This window comes from Aquila chrysaetos, unplaced genomic scaffold (genome assembly GCF_900496995.4).
Source record: "Aquila chrysaetos chrysaetos unplaced genomic scaffold, bAquChr1.4, whole genome shotgun sequence".
Lineage (NCBI taxonomy): Eukaryota > Metazoa > Chordata > Aves > Accipitriformes > Accipitridae > Aquila > Aquila chrysaetos.
In genome coordinates, this window is record NW_024470390.1 from 46,183 (window position 1) to 64,982 (window position 18,800).

An 18,800-nucleotide genomic window follows, 5' to 3' on the forward strand; every position below is an offset into this window, starting at 1 on the left:
GGATATGACCTTAGATCTCTGATTGGTTCTGTTTGGTATTTTGACTTAGGCTTTGATATTTGATTTTCCGATTTCTGATTTTTGTATATTGAAGGTATTGATAATGGGAACAGGACAGTCAAGTGAACTCCCTAAAAAAAATCACCTCTGGGGTGTGTTTTAAAGCATTGGAAACAGCTGGGGGGTGTCCCGGGTGGTAACATGCAGAGAGAAGATTTTATTAAATATTGTAATCGTTGGTGGCCTCTGTATAAGCTTGATGAAGGGGAAAAGTGGCCTGTGAATGGGACACTAAATTATAACACCATGTTACAACTGATGTTATTTTTGAGACGCGAGCAGAAATAGGATGAAGTTATGTATTGTGATTTGTTCTTTACCTTAAAGAATCATCCTGAGTGACAAAAGGATTGTGGAATTAATATGCCACCCAGCGATCCTTTTGTGCTATCTTTAGAAAAAGAAGGAAACAAAAAGGTGACAATAAGCTCAAAAGGTGTTGTTCTGCATGTAGTATTGGGCAAAGATGTTTAAAGTTATATGAGCAAGAACAAGAGGATGATACTGAAATGATAATTGGATCTCAAAGGGCCCCACCTAGAACTGCACCCAGAAATAGTGATGAAAGAGAGCCCATGAATAGTCCTGTCGCAGGGCGAACAAGAGCTAAACAGAAGGAAGTTATTCAAGCTCCTCTTCGTCAGGCGCTTGGGACTGAGGGTGTGGCAACTATTAAAGTACCCTTTTCTATTGTGGATTTAAATAATTGGAAAATAGCAGCTGGGAGCTATCGGGAAAACCCTGATCAAGCAGCCCACGCTTTTGAAACAATGATTCAGACTCAGGATCCTGACTGGAAAGATATACAAGTAATAATGGATGTACTTTTTGATAGTGCAGAAAGAGATATGATCCGGAGGGCTGCTAAAACCCAGGTAGAAGCACAAGTAGATTCTGGAGTATTACAGGGAACAGTGGAACAAAATTTTCCATCTACTGATCCCAAATGGGATCCTAATAGTTTGGCTCAGAGAAGACTGCTAGATCAATATAAAAAATGGGTTCTATTCGGAATCAGAAATGCTATGCCTAAGGCAATTAACATGTCTAAATTATATGAAATTAAACAAGATAGAAAAGAGTTTCCCACTGAATTTCTAAGCAGATTAAAAGATGCTGCTAGGAAATATACTAATATGGATCCTGAGTCTGAAGAAGGAAAAGCTCAATTGGCTCCTTTTTTTATAGGATAATCCTCTGATGGTATCAGAAGGAAATTACAAAAATGACAAGGAGGAGATTCTCGAGATTGGGGAAAACGATTAGAAGTTGCTTGGGTGGCATATAGGAATCAAGACGAATTACAGAGTAAAGTGAATGCCAGGTTAATAGCTGCTCGGGAAGTAGGAGCTGGTGTGGGACGAGGCAGAGGAGTTATTCCTCGAGGAAGGGGATGTGGTCGAAGAATGGGACGAGGGAGAGGAACTGGATTGGGGTCACCAGTGGGATTCAACCAGCCCCTGGGACCGAATCAGTGTGCATACTGTAAACAAGAAGGACACTGGAAAGGGGAATGTCCCCTGAGACCTACAAGGTCACAAGTGATCCCAATTTCGACCACACAATCTCAGCAAGTTCCCCCTTTCTTGGGAAAGTTGAGTGAAAGTATCTGACGGGGACCGGAGGGGAGTCTCCCAGCAGAACCTCTGGTTACAGCTAACCTGGGAGAACAGAAAATTGAATTTTTAGTTGATACTGGAGCCACCTTTTCAGTTTTAAACACCTTAGAGGGGGAATTAAGTTCTGAAGAAATTAGTGGTGTTGGTGCGACAGGTGAACGAGAGACTAGACCCTGCTTTAAACCTTTGACAATGAAGTTAGGAAAGCAATGGGTCACTCATCAGTTTTTGTATGTGCCAAATTCTCCTAAACCCCTGTTAGGGAGAGACCTACTTGAGAAATTGGAAGCAGAAATTAAATTAAAAAATGGTGAGACTAAAATTCTAATTCCAGAAAACTAAACATATCGAAGCAGTGGCTTTGTTGTTACAGGACGGTCACCAAAAGCAGAGGATCATACCAGTCGAAGTAAATAATGCTGTAATTCCAATCATCTGGGCTGGGGAAGTTCCTGGTAAATCCAAAAGAGCAGAGCCTGTGAGAATTGATTTAAAGCCAGGATTGAGTCCGGTAAGAATTAAACAATACCACCTAAAACTGTAAAGTCGGAAAGGGTTAGTACCGATAATACAAAAATTTCTAAAGTACAAACTGTTAATAGAATGTGAATCCAAACATAACACCCCAACCTTGCTTATTAAAAAGGCTAATGGAAAAGATTACAGGCTGGTTCATTTTTGATATTGATCTAGCAGTCTTCTCTGAGCCAAACTATTAGGATCCCATTTGGGATCAGTAGATGGAAAATTTTGTTCCACTGTTCCCTGTAATATTCCAGAATCCACTTGTGCTTCTACCTGAGTTTTAGCAGCCCTCCGGATCATATCTCTTTCTGCACTATCAAAAAGTACATCCATTATTACTTGTATATCTTTCCAGTCAGGATCCTGAGTCTGAATCATTGTTTCAAAAGCGTGGGCTGTTTGATCAGGGTTTTCCCGAGAGCGCCCAGCTCCTATTTTCCAACTGTGTAAGTCCACAATAGAAACATCTTTGCCCAATGCTACATGCCGAACAACACTGTTTGAGCTTATTGTCACCTTTCTTGTTTCCTTCTTTTTCTAAAGATAGCACAAAAGGATCGCTGGGTGGCATATGAATTCCACAATCCTTTTGTCACTCAGGATGATTCTTTAAGGTAAAGAACTTCATCCTATTTCTGCTCGCGTCTCAAAAATAACATCAGTTGTAACATGGTGTTATAATTTAGTGTCCCATTCACAGGCCACTTTTCCCCTTCATCAAGCTTATACAGAGGCCACCAACGATTACAATATTTAATAAAATCTTCTCTCTGCATGTTACCACCCGGGACACCCCCCAGCTGTTTCCAATGCTTTAAAACACACCCCAGAGGTGATTTTTTTTTAGGGAGTTCACTTGACTGTCCTGTTCCCATTATCAATACCTTCAATATACAAAAATCAGAAATCGGAAAATCAAATATCAAAGCCTAAGTCAAAATACCAAACAGAATCAATCAGACATGTAGAGAAATTCCATGTGGGGACGGACAACAGGACACCAATATGATGATCAAAGTCGCCAGTTTATTAGTCATAGCTGATTATTCTTATACTATTCTCTAAGTTCCTTAAAAGCTCTGATTGGTTGCTGCATACAAGCATATAGTGTCCACGCGCATAAACATAGGACATAATTGGTTATATCAACTAAAACATGCGAGACTTGTCTCAATCTAATTGGTCAAGATAAACTGCCAAATTGAGGTTCTTTGTGCCAAGTTCCCTTTATCATGGAATGCGCACCTGTGTTCTTCTAATTGGCATCTTTCTTTTTTTTGTCTTCTTGTTTATTCTGTTCAAGGCCTTCTAAAGGCGTCTGGAATGCTCTTGCAACCGTTAGCTAAATATGTTCCCACAACAATTCCCCCTTTTTTGTTTTTTGTCAATCAACACAGCCTTACTTGATCCATCAATTAATTCCTAAACACATTGCAACATACAAGGCACACAAATTAAAATACAAAAAAACCACTACGAGATAAATCAAAACTATCTTAACCAATGATTTAAGAGCAGCTCTATTTTGTAAGGTTGTGTGTCTAATACTATCTACATCTAACAGTAAATCAGATACTACACCAATCTGTATTCAGGGATCCCAGAATTTGTGATTCCTGGGGTGGCAATGAGGGTGAATGCCCGATCTGTGGAAACCAGGCATTCCCATCCATTGAGTCCATGACCTGCTGCACAGGGGTCTCCATCAATAAGTTCTTAAACTTCGTTGATGCCAGTGGAACCCCCTATTAAACCTGTGAAAAAGGGATTGCTTGGTGTTGCTGTACGGAGGCATAAGCAATCTTGTCTGGTCATGTCAGCCAGGGTCATCCAGATGTTTTCTTTGGCTTGCGGCGGTATCCATGACTACGTCCATCTGAGGACTGTGAGGAAGATGGACCATCTGTACATTCTTGTGTTGTCTTGTTCCGCGAACTCAGCCCAGCAATCGGTAGGTGCCAGCTTTACGTGGGCATCCCCACGGAGGCAACGATGGCCTTGCCGTACACCAGCCCGATGCTCTTCGGAAAATCCCAGTATTTATACATTTGTAGAGGAACGGATTTCAGCACACGTGGCCAGCGGGTGCCGAAATCTGCCTCGGTTGCAATATGGGGAGCCTATGACGCATGCGCTCGCTGGCCAGGCACGCTGCACGAGTCATAGCCATCCTGTCTATTGGTTCACGGACTTTGTGATGCGGTTGCAATGCACAGAGAATCTTGACCTGTTATGTTGGCTAAGGTGACCTACAAGATCTATGAACACAATTAATTAAACACAGTAAAAGCAACATTATACCTAATAAAATACACAAGAATAAAAGAAACCCCTATTTTTAACGAAGATACAAACCAACTCCTAAGTCCCCATCCCGCAGCTGAATGCTCTAAGCCGAAATGACAGCTTTCTCAATTGTGTTAAAGCTCTTGTAGCTCCTTCTTGCCTCTGCAGTTCTGTTATCTTGTTTATTAATTGCTCCACTGTCCAAGTTCCTCATGTCTGTTGTTTTGCTGGTGGTTCAAAGTCCTTTCATACTGCAGCTGTCACGTACTCTGGCCCACTCATGCTAACTGCGGCCTACTTATGCTAACTCTAAATAATCAGGCTCAAAGAAATGTTCCCCATTTTCCATGAAATCTCCCACAATTCCCCCTTTTTGTTTTTTGTGCAAGCCAAGTTACATGAAATGCTTTTGTAATCATACGTTCAACTATTTTATGATACATGGTACAATCATTACAACTGCTAATATTACAATTAAAATAACTAAGCCATGCATAAGCAAATCTTTCAACCATCCCGTAATTCCCAAACTTGTTAGCCATCCACTTAACCCTGTGTCAGTTATCGTGAGCCTTTTACTGTGAATCATATTGATATCGGGTGTTAGTAACGTAAGCTGTCCGAGGCTATGTGGCCTCCCGTTAAGTTTCGATGGAATTCCTCTCCCACGCTCTATCCCCACAAATTAAAAACATCCCCGCAGGTAAAGCAGCTGGAATAGAAAAAAGAGTGTGATATTCCGGAATAGATATAGTTACACCAAGCTGTAGCATTTCTATATACAGGCAAAATAGCATTTACATTCTGACCCTTTCGAGTGGTGTTATAGGTGTAATTAAACATTACACAGGGATTCATGATGACTGATCCTAACAACTCTAACTCTTGAGGTTCTTGTATTACTTGAGGCAGGTGTGCATACAACAGGAAAGGTAAACATGGTATCTCCTTGCTGTAGAGCTTTTTCGCGACAGCATTGCATCAAGCTATGTGTATTTTTTCCCAAATCATTAAGTGAATCGTCACGGATTAGACAGAGGCACAGAGTTAGAGGGATTAGCAGGAGAAGGAGATACAGGTAGTGTAGTAAAGTCAGGTTCCGTTTTAAGTTCTGCAACCCCTGGAGAGGGAGTACCAGGCAATTGGGGTGGGGGGGGTGGGGGACGGCGGCGGCACGGCAGCGGCCGCAGCCGCACAGAGGCCACGGGAGGCAGCGGTGGGGAAGGTGCGGCGGCCGCGGCGAAGCGGGTGCGAAAACGGCGGGAGGCAGCGGCGGGGCGGCGGGGACCTGTATGCGGTGGTGAGGGTCGGCGAGCCCGCGGAGCCCGTGCCGCCCGCCCGCTGCCTGCCTGCTGGCGGGGTGTGTGCGTTAACGGTGTTAGTGCAGGCGGCAGTGGAGGTAATGAGGGATATAAATCCGGCTCTTTTTCAGAGTCCACCCTGCCTGATACAAAAGAATTATTATCAGAATCAGAATCCTGCTCGTTAACAGCCTGCTTACAGACTGTCTCCTCAAAAGCAGTATCAGGTTGTATTGATATGATTTTCTCTGCCGGCTGCAAATGCACCAGCGCAGTATAAATAAATTTCCATGTCAACAACAAGGTTTTAGCAAGCATTCGCGAGTCATGTGGAGTTAAGGTTGACCCAGAAAATATATGGGACAAAACTGCCTGCGTAAAAGGAGATTTTAAACCATACTGAGCAATTGTAACCTTTGCTTCTTTTATGATTTTCCAATCAAATGGAACCCATTGATTAGGTCCACCCCCAGCCCCAGCAATAACCAGAAACGCTGTGGGAGCTGCTATGATTTCTCCCTCAATTAAGGCATCGCGAATAATTCCTCGCCATCTATTCTGGGGGTCCGTTGTTTCTGGAAAGGTGGGGATCGGTTCCCTGGGAGGTGGAGAAGGCAGAGGTATAGGTGTAGGACAAGGAAGGGGCAGAGGTAAAAAAAAAAAAAGGGTTTGAAGGAGGAGGAGGAGGAAAAGGGGGGGGGGGGGAAGGGGTGCATCAAAGGATGCGGCTGGCGGTTTTTCTCGCTTCACAGCAGGCTCCAGCTGTGCCAGCTTTTCTATTACTGACTGCAACTGCTGCGAAGTGAGCTCCGGCCCCTCTTCGTGCTCTTGAGGCGACCCGGGCGTAGACGGAGGCAACGGAGGGTATATGCTAGGTATAATTTGTTCATGTTGAGTGGCAATATCTGGGGGCTGTTTTTTCCTAGGCGGATTTTTACTCGCTTCCTGATTCTGTAGTGTTTCCTTTAAGCGTACAGTTAGGGAGGCTTGGGAACTGTCAGATGGCTGATTAATATCAGCAGTCCCAGGGAGTGGAGCAGAAGTCAAGGGCACAGGAGCAGGCGGACAAGCTCCGGAGAAGCCAAAAGTTTCTCTCGCTGCATTATGTTTTTCTCCCTGCGTTTCCCCTTCGCATGCGGTTGGAGAGAGAGCAGCAAAAGCAGATGCAGACGCTTTACGATCTGCTTTCATTTCTTGTAGAGTTGTCTTAATTAATTTCCATAAAGTTTCAAGACCTTTAACTTCTTTAGACCCATCACTAATTTCATCCCATAGGGAGGTTCCGATAGCTTCCCGGGTACTAAGCTCAAAAGCTGTACCCACACTAATTAAAGGTTTCTGTCCTTGTTCCATTGTAAAAGCCGCTTTAAACATTACATCTTTCCACACTGGTCCCAGCTCCCAGGCTGTTTTACCCTCCTTGCCACCTTCAATTGTGTCAGCCCAGAGTAAATCCCCAACCTCTCGCCATTCTTGCGGGCTGAAGAAAAGTGGAGCTGACTGGCACCATCCCTTCTCTCGGGCCCACTTAATAAGGGCTTGAATCCCTTTAAAATCTGCCTCGCGCCCTCTCTTGGAGAGGATACTTGCGAGGAGACGAACCGCCGCCTCGTCTTCCATGACGGTTCTTACCTTGGCAGAGGGTCGCTCAGCTGCACGAACTCCAGGCTCCGACGCTTTACTTTTGGCTCGTGCCCACCTCTGCCTCTCACGTCCCCAGCCTCCCGGTATCACTCTTCTGTGATGCTTTGGAGGTTCCAGCAAGCTGCCCCGGCCTCCCGGTATCACTCTTCTGTGATGTTTTGGAGGTTCCTCCCGGTATCACTCTTCCGTGATGCTTTGGAGGTTTCAGCAAGCTGTTGGGTCCCTGCTTGGGCGCCACTTGTTGCAAGGAGCCACCCGGAGACATGAGCCGAGTAACAACTGGACACCGATACAGCTAAGGTTGTTCTCCCTTTATTGCCCAAATAGCGTGCTTATATACTTTATTAAGCTGAGCATCAGCTGTCCACGCGCCATAAGCTAAAACACCACTGGTTAATGTCTTTCTATCACGCTCCCGGCTCATCCTTCTGTTGGCTGCTCAAGCCTCTTCATGGGGCGTCCCGCGGTTGCTTATCTCATTCTTCGGCATCCAGGAGTTGCTTGTCAGGCCCTTCTTATCTTCCTTTTCCCAGTGTACAAGGACACAACGTCCTTGTCCATTTCAGCACTTTGTATGTTTATGCTTCGTTCTCGCTCAGCCAAGAAATCCCCAACACATCTCCAAATGAACTGAATTCTCGTCGCCGAAGGGGTACTGGTCCATGCCCGCCGCTGACTTTACAGCCAGTTAAAGGTGGACTCCTTTCCACCTAGAGCAAAACTTGAGGGCATGAGGACAAGCCTCCTAAACAAAACGTAAAAAGAGAAAGTTAAATAAGATTTGATGTTACTCACCAAACCCTAACCAGTACTGCAACTGGCCCTGTATCAACCATACCTTATCGGAGAAGAAAACAGAAATATCCCTATTCCCGCAGCAAACACAAGGCATGCCCCTGCTGTCTGAAGCAGAGGAGGGCTGCTGAAACCCTGCAGGCAGGTTTGAAGGGCTGGGGAGACAAGGGGTTCTTCTTATAAAAAGCTGCACTAAGAAAAAGGGTTGAAGTGTTTCCCCTACCCTGGAACAGACTGAGGGGCTGCAACAGGGCTGAGGTGCAGAAAGAAGGCAGGAAGGAGGGAAAGGCTGCCCCTGGAGTAGAGTGGGGTTGGGGGTGAGAGGGGCTTTCCTTGAGGGAAACACTCCTCCCAGCCTTGCAGGAGACTGCAAAGGGCCAGAGCTTGGGGTGAGGGGGGGGGGGCCTCTCCCTTGAGGGAAACACTGCTCCTGGCCTTCGAGAAGGCTGCAGAGGGCCAGAGCTTGGGGTGAGGGCAGACTCTCCCTGAGAAGAGCGAGGAGGGAGGCGGGAGCTGCCCCAGGGCCGGGGCTTCTCTTCGTAGGGAAGGGAGGGGGCTCCAGCGGCCCATGTGGGGCTGCCCGGGAGCCTGAGGAGATGGGGGGGGGGGGAAGAGGGGATGCGGGGGGAGAAGAAGATGATGGAGGAGGAGGAAGAAGAGGAAGAGGGGATGTCCCTCACCTCGCGCCTCTGCCCTTCCCACACGCCGCGCCTTGTGGCACCGCCCCGCCCTCATCCCCGGGGGGCTGCGTGCAGCGTCACGTGACGGGGAGAGTGGGGAGGGGGCTGTGGCGGGAAAAGGCGGGTGGGGGGAACGGTGGGGGTGTGGGAGTGAGCTTGTGAGGGGGGGAGTAAGGGGAATGGGTGTTAGTGTGGGGAGAGGCAAAGGAGAGGAGACTTGAAGGGATGTGAGGTCTCCGTGGGAGAGGTGGTCCCGGAGGGAGGTGAGTGGGGAGGGTTGTGTGTGGAATAAAGATGGTAAGAGGGAGGTTTGGGTAGGAAATAGGGGGGCAGGGTTGCAGTGGGCATGGAGGGAGGTGTGTGGGAGGGCTTAGGGAAAGGGCTGGAAATGTGAGTTATGGGGCAAAACTTGGAAAGAAAAAGCATAGGAAAGGGCTAATTTGAGTATATGGTTTTAGCTAAGTATCAAGCAAAGAATGACCAAATGTGGTTCTTGCTTAGGAATGTTGCAGGCTGACTTTGGATAAAGTATTTATCCAACTTGATTTTTCCTATGTGAAATGGGAATACTGCTTCAGGGGATAGCTGTTACCTCTCAAGAACTGAGAAACCCTGTGTTCAAAGTGACAAAAGGTAGGGTGTGGCAGCTCTTCCAGATTTCTTTAAGTACTGTCTCCAACCTGTTTTCAGTACCTTCTTGCTCTTTTTTCCCCACCACTATTTATTTCTTTAATGTTATGATTTTAAGGAAATTACTGAGGTTAATTTTAGCAGGATGTCTTTCTGTCCCAGGATGAGTGTTGGGCTATTCCTGTATCCTTAATTGTAATAATGTTTTAACTGTATTAGTGAAAAAGCTCTATTACTGGTGTTATGGTCTTGGTCTGGCTGATGAAGCAGCTGTTGGGAGCCACCTGGATCCTAGCAAAGCAATTTGGGAGAAGTGGGAGGGGAAAAAAAAATCACCTGAAAGTAACTAAATTATGTTGTCTTAAATTGGAAAGGTGTTGCAGCAACTCCTGCTACTGCAGTCTAGTGGTTAAAGCAGGAATCACCTGCAAGGAGATGAACAAGTCTTGAAGTGTTTGGGTATTGCATAAAAATGGTATGTAATTCTGTTGGTCATCAGCTGTATATTTTAAGCAAACCTAAAAATAGCAGCGTTTGGGGGTTTCATTTGTTACTATTCTGCTATGCCAAGTTCCTCTCTGGAGTGAATGTTCATGTCCACGTGGGTATTGTACTAATTAATTAGTGTGCTGCATGATATGACTGATGCTTTATTTCTTAAGAAGAGGGTTTTTACCTAACTTTGGTTAGTGTGAGTGTGGTACTGGTGGGTCATTTCTGTGTTGAAAGGCTGCTGCCCTGGGGAGGGTTTCTGGCCTGGGGGAGTGCTGAGCTGGGGCAGATATGTGGCTGTTTGCGGGGGGGGGGGGGGGGGGGGGGGGGGGGTGGGGGGGGGTGGTGGTGTGGTGTGTGTGACACCCCAGTGTGTTGCTGTAGCCAAATTCCTCATGGCTTCCCCTTGTCCTTCATCATATCAGCCATGCTGGAAGGTGTTTTTTTTTTTTTGCTGAGGACTGCTTATTTGGTTGTAAAGTTGCCATTGTGAGAGACAAAAATCTTCCTTATGACGATGTTATTAACACTTCCCACTTGGAAATCAGCCCTGTGTTTTGCAGGTACTGTTGATGGCAACATTCTTCCAGGGAAGGAGCGTGTCCTGTCCCATGGGTTAGTTGAATTATTGCTTACGGTGGCTTTCTGCCAAGTGTGGGGTTTTTTGGGCATGGCAGACTCTGCTCAATTTTTTTCAGTGCTCTGGGACTGGAAAAAAAAAAAAAAAAACAACCCAAAAAAAAGGAAATACTGTGTTGTGTTGCTTAAATATTTTTTTGTAAGCGCTACTAATGGTGGGGTTCATCTCCTTCCCCCTCCCCCCCCCTTGATAAAACAGCCTGGAGTCCTGATCCTCTTCCAGCACCGTACCTGATCGATGGCTCCCGGCGAGGCCCAGTGTTCCGGCAGAGCCGCGGCAGTGGACGACGACATTCGCCTGGGTTGCCGCCGCTTTTATAGCGTAATGCACCAAAATAAACCCCCGCGAGGTCCTACCTAGGTACAAATAGAATGTATATCTAATTCAAATCCAGCCAATCCAGGGGTATAAACAAAGCCCCAAGCCCGGCCTCTCGCAGATTAATTACTCGCACTGGTCAATCACGTTTAACCTGCCTAATCAGGGCGCGGGCAAGGCGCCTGGCCCTGCCTACCCCTGCCTGCACCTCGCCAATCGCGAGCGGAACCTCCTCGCCGGCTCAACCAGTTTGTAACTGGGATGTCGAGGACCCTGGGCTGGGCCGGGCCGGGCGTTGGGCTGCCCGGGCGCGCCGGGCTAGCGCTGTTTGGGGCTTTATCCCAACAAAAATCCAGCCCAAAACCGGCAAATGTGGGGTTGGTTGGTTTTTTTTTTTTTCCCAGCTTGTCTTGAGCAGGAAGCAGTTTTTAAGCGTTGCCTTTCAAGACTGATGCTTGTTAAATAGGATTTTCTTCTTTATGAGTGAATATATATAAAGAAATGCTCTGTAGTGTTTAAATAAGTGTTAAATTCCTGAAGTGCTGCCTCCAAACGCCCCTCTGGACCTGTGACTGAAAACGCAGGATCAGACCTGCAGCAGGACAGGCCTGTGACAGTTAAGTAACAAGGAGCGTGTCTATTGCAGGCAAACCCACTCCTCCCTTTCTGGTTTTATTCCAAGTCTTTTCATCTTTCATCCAGGACTCGGGAATTAGCTGGAGAAATTTATTTTACGAAGGTGTGATTTATGCCAGCAGAACTGTAGAATTTTTTTTTGTTGTTATTTAGAAAGTTGCTGTTTGATGATGTAAATCAGCTCGCTTACAGCTCTTGCCTCTCTCCTTTTGCTCCGTTGATACTATTCTTGGTGTCCCGTGTGTGTGTGTTCTTTGTCTGGGTGATGCAGTCCGGAGCATGTTAAAAGTAATTGAGAGTGGTTTATGGGTTTGTTTATTAAAAAAAAACCAAACAAAAAACCCCAAAACCTTAGGCAACCGTAATTTAAAAAACTGGGTCCTCGGAACTGCCTGTGGGTCATGGTGTTTGGGGAGTTTTCTCTTCCCAGCAGTTGCAGCTTTGCCGTAGCGATGCTGGTGCTGAGCTTTTGGCAGAGCATCCCTCAAAAAAAAAAAAAAAAACAAAAAAAAAAACAAACAAAAAAAAAGGTAAAAATTAGAAAATGGGGTGCATGCTGGCCCGGGGATTTCTGGTGTCTTGATGCAATTGCCGGGTTGTCATCTTCAAGCAATAAAATTGTGTTTAAAGACGCCCCCCCCCCCCTTTTTTTTTTTCTTTTCCCCCAGCAGGGCCCGATCCTGCCGCTGACGAACCGCAGGGGGCTGTTCTGACGAGGGGCTGAGCTCCTAGCTCCTTCCCGCCCCCCCCCCCCCCCCCCAAACCCTCCCAAAACGACGTGAAGGGGCGGGGGGGGGGACGGACACACGCCGAGACCGCCTTACCCAGCAGGTAACCCCGCTCCTAGCGGGGTGGGGCGTGGCGGCGAGGGGGCGTGGCGTATGCAAATGAAAGGGACGGGGGGGGGTGACGGGTTGGGGGGGGGTTGCGTTTATTTTCTCCCGCCGCCGATGCCCTTTCCCCCCCCCCCCCCCCCCGTCGCTCCGGGGGTTCCCGGTCGGTGGGGCGGCGATCAGGCAGCGCATTGAACCCCTATGTGTCGGTGCCTGGCGGGGTCCTGCCTCCGGAGCCCGTGCGGGGATGTCTGGGAGACCCCGCGCCGACTGCTGCTCAAACATCACGGTGAGTTTCTTACAATGCAGCAATTTCGCTTTAAAACGCTTAACTCCGCTACCTGCGGCGGAGGGCGGGGGGGGAGGCTCACCCCCTTCCCGGGGCACCGGCCTGGCCGTCTCTTCTACCCCTTCCCCGCGCCCCGGCCCCGTCGCCCCCCCCCCCCCCCCCCCCCCCCCCCCGGCAGCCTCCCGGTGCGGCGGCTGCGGGTCACGTCTCCGGAATACAATGTACCTCCCCAAAAGGAGACGTCGCCCTCCGCACCTCACCACCACCCCCCTACACCTCCACACACACACCCCCGGCCGAAAAGAGGGGGCGCTGGCGGCAGCCCCTCCCTCCCTCCGTCGGTCCCCGCTGCCTCCGGGAAGCGCCCTGCTCCTCCCCACCTCCTCCCGGGCGAGGCGGGGAGGGGGGGCTCGGGGAGAGGCCGTCGGTTCGCTCTGCCATGACTCGGTGTTGCTGTCTCGGTTGCAGAGCTGCCGCCGGCCTGGGTGCTCCCCCTCCCTGCCCGCTGCCCCGGTCCACTCCTCCTCCTCTTCCTCCTCCGGGGAAGAGGCAGAGATGCCTTCGGATGGGTCTGGAAGCGCAGGCAGGGAAGGGAAAACGGAAGGTTTTGGAACGTCAGGATGAAAAACCTCCTTCATCATGGTCGCGACCGGTGTGAGAGCGAGCCTGCGGCTCTGCGAGCCCAGACTGCATCCTCCCCGGCTCCCCTCCCAGGAACCCCCAAACTTGTGCTCTGGCCTGCTGCTGCAGAGCAGAGTCCATCCCCTCGGCACCAATTTATCAAGGGGTAAATGCCGTGCAGGGGGATGTTCTGCTGGGAAAAGTCACTACGTGGCTTTTGGTATCAAATGGGTGCCTTATGCCATGTTATACCTCCCAAGTTTTTCCCCAGTGTGTTAAAAATACATTAGCTGAATAAACTACAGTTCGTTGCTCTTCAAATTCTCTTCTAGTTTTCATTTGTCTGCCGCTCGCAGCTGAATTTCGAAATGTATTTACCATTTATATAGTGTTTTGCCTTTGCCTTTTTGCGTGAATGAGTCTGGGCTTGTGGTTTTGGTTTCTGTGGGCTCTGTAGTTTTGTTGATATTCATATACAGTGCAGCAGCTCTCCTTTTGGGGTGATTTTTTCCCTCCGTTTGTTTTTGGTAATTCCATATATCCTGCCTGCCCTCGTTCCTGGTGCCGTTTCAGTCTCTGGATGCCCAGACGTGCTGTTCACTGTCCTAATTTTTTTGTTTTGCTGAAGAGAAGTAGTTGAACTGATGGAAGGTGTATTTGACCCAAAGGGAAACTGAGGCGTGGGGGGGGCTTTGAGGTCTGTCTTTCCCCCCACCCCCCAAGTTCACGTGCAGCAGGACTTAATATCGAGCGTGGACTCGTCCTGTGTGATGGGCTGTGGCTAAAGTGGTGCTCTCAAATGGTATTTCTGTGGCTGTGGTACCCCTCAGAGCTGCCTGCGCTGTGCAGGGTGTGCGAGGGGCACCCCCTCGGCGGTGCCAGGCTCAGGATGGGTGTTTGACATAACGATGTCATTTTTGTGCTGTTTCCTCATCCCCTCGTGTCTGTGTTGACACTTTCTGTTTACATTTGAACACTAAAATATTTAGCTTTTTTGCTGTCAGTTCTTTGATGTGTAAACTAATTGTGCTGCTCTTTGAATAATAATAATTATTATTATTTATTTCTATAGTGAGAGGACAAGGTAATAGGGGCACCTTTACCTTGATTGTTACCCAACACCGTTTGTTGTTTAACTTCAAAATGATAGACAGGTGAATGATCCCTCTCAAAACGTGCCGGCAACCAGTATTTCACAGTAATGAATCTGTTGATTTTTACAAATCATGTCCTTTATGATCAAACCCCCCCCCCCCCCCCCCAGCAGCTGCTGCGCTCTGTCTCTGAGCTCCTGCTGTTGCCACAGGTTATAACCCCAACTGATACGACTGCTGGAACTGGTCGGTGTTGAGTTGCTGTCTCTTGATCCTTGGTTTCTTCCCTCTTTTTTAGAAGGAGTAGCAGGGGGTGAGGAGGGAGAGCAGCATTCTGGTTCCAAAAAGAGGAGAGGACTTGATCTCTCTTGGCCACGCCTTTGGGGCTGCAGCTCAGGCCCATGTGGCATTTCCATGAACGCTCCTCAGCAGCAACCGAGCTCCTGCCTTTTGCCAAATGCTATTTTGCTGCTTCGGTACTGATCCACCGCCTTGTGCCAGCTGGAAGTTCGCTGCTTTTTTTTTTTCTTGTGAACGGATTTCTCGTAGCAGGCAGCTAGGAACGCTTGGACGAATCGACGCTAAAACATGGTAGCCTTGTGAGTTTATCTGGATCCGAATTAACGTAGCATCCCCTGTCTTAAAGCCAAACATGGTGTTTATTTCAGAGCACTAATGTGAAATTTTAAGTGATGTGCTTGTCTGATCTCTCCTTGTCCCCTGCATACACATATGCAGCCTGGCTAGGATCCCCCGAGTAAGAGTAAGGAGGCTGAAAGTAAAGTCTGCTGTAAGTGTATACGTTTTTTTACAGAGCTGGAGCTTTTCCCTAGAAAACGCAATTTGTACAGATTCACACTTCTGTCTTCCAAAATATTCAGCAATTTAGATATTGGGGGAGAAATGCAGTGACCTGAAAGCGCACGATAACTGTTCTCCTCTTTCTCTCCAACAATATATTTGACCAAGTCCTTTCTTCCCGTCACTTTAATAAAAACCAGAGGGGAAATCATCTCCAGGGTCCATCGATCTTGAGGGTCCATCATGTGCGAAAGAAATACTTTGCACCAGAAAACGTTTTGGTGACAGATAAACATCCTCCATGCCTGCAAGCTGACGCCTCGCTCCTGCGATGTCACCTTCATCCTGAGACTCCTCGGCTTTACTGGGAATCTCTGCGGATGAAAAGGATTCGCTTCTGCACCTCGCATTGCAGGGGAAACCCTAAATAATACCGAATCCTGCAGGGATTTAGTCCTTAAATACCTCATGAAGTCTTTTTTGAGTAGAAAGAGACTATTTCTGTAAGTCTGGGCGGGGGGGGGGGGGGGCATAGAGAGAGTGGCAATGTTTTACAGGGGCTTTATGCAGGTTGTCGTGTGTAACGTGTTTCCCGTTGTGTGGATGAGGCTGGACTTTCAGAGCACTTTCTTCTTTTTTTCCCAAGGAAAAAAAACTTGAGGGGAATGGTTTGTGACTCGGTGTTTCTTTCTACTTAGTTTTTCACAATGTGAGAGACTTAATGCTAAATTTAAGTCTCTATAGGAAAGAGAAACGTTCAAAATACAGCCTAAAAATCGTCACATTAGCAGAGTAGGATTTTTTTCAGTAGTAGCTAAATTTCATCCTGTAGTAGAGTGGAATTTTTGGTTTAAGAAACAGGCAGATTGCCATCACAGGCAAGAGCTGCTCTGTTATCGCACTCTGACTTTTTACAGGTATTTTGGTGTGGAACTTGATATTTCTGTATGAACTGGTGAGCTTTGAGCATGTGCTCTTCTGCTGTCTTTTTATTTTTACATTTTATCACCCTTTTTCTGCTATCTCATCAGAATGGATATATTAATGTCAAAACACACAGCTTTAAAATACGGCTGTTAGCCTGTGAGCAGCTTCGTATTTGGTCTCGGTCCTGTTTCGCTTGCCTTTTCCCTCTGATCATAATTTGGTTACTAAAACAGCGCGGCTGGAAACTTGTCCCTTAATTCCTGAGGGCTTCAGGGAGACGAGCTGTGAGACCACGGCCAGCTAATAGTTGAGTTTACCGGGACTTCTTGATTAACAGCCCCGTAATGCTAAAAGTTAGCATAGGCTAAGAATAAATGCCGCAATCATCCTCCGCAGGGTTAGAAATGGTTCCAAACCTGCTAACGGAGTTTGAGGCGCAGAGGAGAGGGGAGGTTTCAGATGTTTTCTGCCAGAATTCACCAGGAAAATAGCGACATGTGCCAAAAATCTCCAGTGTGAACAGGGCTTGAGCTGTCCCCATGTTGGTAATTTTATTGGTGGTATCGGCAGAGCAAGTGATTGCTATGGAGACTGAGCTATCGTTTAATCTCTTGAGGTGGTCCTTCCAGCCCAGGCCTGTTGGCAAAGCCGAGTGGGGAAAGCTTTTGTTCTTCTTGCCCATTCCATACCTGCTCCATAAATAAACGGAGGGCTGCAGCATCCAGAGCTGTCAGATGAGCACCTCTCGCTCATCCTGGCATAAGCAGACTCCAAAGGCAACTCCTTCACGTTTCCCCTTTTCCCCCCAGCGTCATCTTTCTTTTGCAGAGAGTTTGTTTCCTCGAGTAATCGGGGAATTATGTTTCTGTTCTGATACAGAGCCTGAGGAGCATTTTTGTAAATCGGCTACAGGTGAGACTGCACCTTTCCCTATTCGACAATAAAAGAAGCGACTCCAGGAGCAAATCTTCCCTTCGCTTGTTTGTGTGTGACTCGCACTGCCCGTGTTTGTTAGAAGTTAGTTTGGGCCACAAAAAGCCCCTCTTTGGAGTTGCTGCCGTGGTATCGAGGCAAACGCATCAGCCCTCGCTTGGCTCTCTGTTAGCGTCCGCAGGCTGTCTGTGGAAGCGTTATTTCTTTGCCTTTTCTCGAGTAATACTTGATGTCTTTACCATTTCTTGAGGAATATTTGATGTCGTCTGTCAGCTGCAGGTTATCTGCAATCAGCCTCGTCTCTAACTCGTGGCCGTGGAGCTTGCACCCTTTCAGTATTCCCTGTAGGAGCTTTTTACGGGGAGAGGGAACTGTGGAGCAGGCAGTAGATGACGAGGCCTGTCTTGTCAAGGCACTAACGAACTAGACAGAGGTATGGGTAGCTTAGCCCCTGATGCCAAGCCGGGCTCACCTGTCTTTATATACCACTGATAGAAGAAAAGGTTACTTGAGACAGTGTGTGTAGCTTCCTGCACCGCAGCGTACGCTCCCGCGCTTGCTCTTAACCCAGGTAAGAGCTTCACTTCCCACCTATGGGGACTTGGCTGTCTGCCTTGCCTCCCGGCCCAGGCGCCTGGCCCATGTGCAGAAACCGTTGCTGTCTAGATCGTACTGGCACCCCAGCAAACCCCAAAATACTCCTCCGGTTTTATCCTGTTAGTAAAGAAGCGGAAACCGCGACCCAAAATTTCTTAATCATGCTTGGGTTTTATACGTAGTGTGGAGTTGGGACGCAGTTTGGGTCTCGGTTATGGTACGGATTTGTCTTGAATATTGCTATTTGAGAGCTGAAATATTTCAAAATCCTCAAATGGGGAGTTAAAGCCATGGTTGTGCCAGAGCAATTGCACGCTCCTGGAGCTGGTGGTGGTGTGTTTGTGCGAGCAGGAGCCTTGTCTTCCTCCATCAGAGCCCTTTTATCCTCCTGACCAGCGGTGGCTGGGCAAGGACTTGCCAAAGCTTGAAAAATTCAGTTACTTGTTTCCTGTAGGCCTGAGCTTATTAGGACGAAAGATAACTTTGCCATTCCTCGCGCTCCCCTGTGCAGTATAAAAACCGGAGCTTAATAACAGTATGGTGACTGGCTCCAGATAAATACGAAATGACAAGGGCTGCCTCTGTTCAGGGCAGCTTTGTCCCCCTGTGAACTTCCTAATGTTTTTCCTTTGAGCCCTGGTTCCTCTGCCTGCTCCCCCCCCTGCCCCGCCAGCCCTTGCTCCTTGCCTTCTCTGGCAGCAAATTGACCTGATTTTTGTCATTTTCATTGCTGTCTGGAGAGAACTGAAAATCAGCCGCGAAAACAAGACTCTCCTGTGGCTAATGGGAGCAGCCACGGAGGCCATAGGATGGGCTGGCTGCAGGCGGAGGGCAAAAAATACTTTGGTTTACACTCAGTGCGTGTTTGAAAGTTGTTTCTGCTACCATAAGTAGTTGAAACGTTCATTGTGGTTTTGACGAAAAGGTCATAGATCTGCACGTGATGATGCATTCACCTGCAAAAAGCTTTTTTTCGCTCGTTTTGGACAATGATTTTTCGGGCATTTTCTGAAGAGAACGCTATGCAGTTGTTGGAGAACTTGAGTGTCAATGATTCGTGTGGGTTTTTTTATCAGTTG

The 18,800-nt window shown here is 47.7% G+C and overlaps 1 protein-coding gene and 2 long non-coding RNA genes across 3 annotated transcripts in view; 2 read left to right on the forward strand and 1 right to left on the reverse strand.

Moving 5' to 3' along the window:
• Window positions 1–8,057: 8,057 nt before the first annotated feature.
• LOC115338162 lies at window positions 8,058–8,967 on the reverse strand. The gene is made up of 3 exons (XR_003922346.2): window positions 8,911–8,967; window positions 8,274–8,385; window positions 8,058–8,180 (listed from the first exon to the last, which is right to left on the reverse strand). It is a non-coding gene; the product is annotated as an uncharacterized LOC115338162 (long non-coding RNA).
• A 154-nt stretch (window positions 8,968–9,121) lies between these two features.
• Window positions 9,122–11,977, forward strand: LOC121233120. Its single transcript, XR_005931915.1, has 4 exons — window positions 9,122–9,173; window positions 9,423–9,543; window positions 10,581–10,647; window positions 10,871–11,977. It is a non-coding gene; the product is annotated as an uncharacterized LOC121233120 (long non-coding RNA).
• Window positions 11,978–12,587: 610 nt separating this feature from the next.
• BICRA (BRD4 interacting chromatin remodeling complex associated protein) overlaps window positions 12,588–18,800 on the forward strand; it is a 36,077-nt gene continuing 29,864 nt past the window's right edge. Inside the window, 1 exon segment of the mRNA XM_030006598.2 lies at window positions 12,588–12,748. Within this exon segment, the coding sequence (XP_029862458.1) occupies window positions 12,661–12,748 (88 nt within the window). The 5' untranslated portion in view covers window positions 12,588–12,660.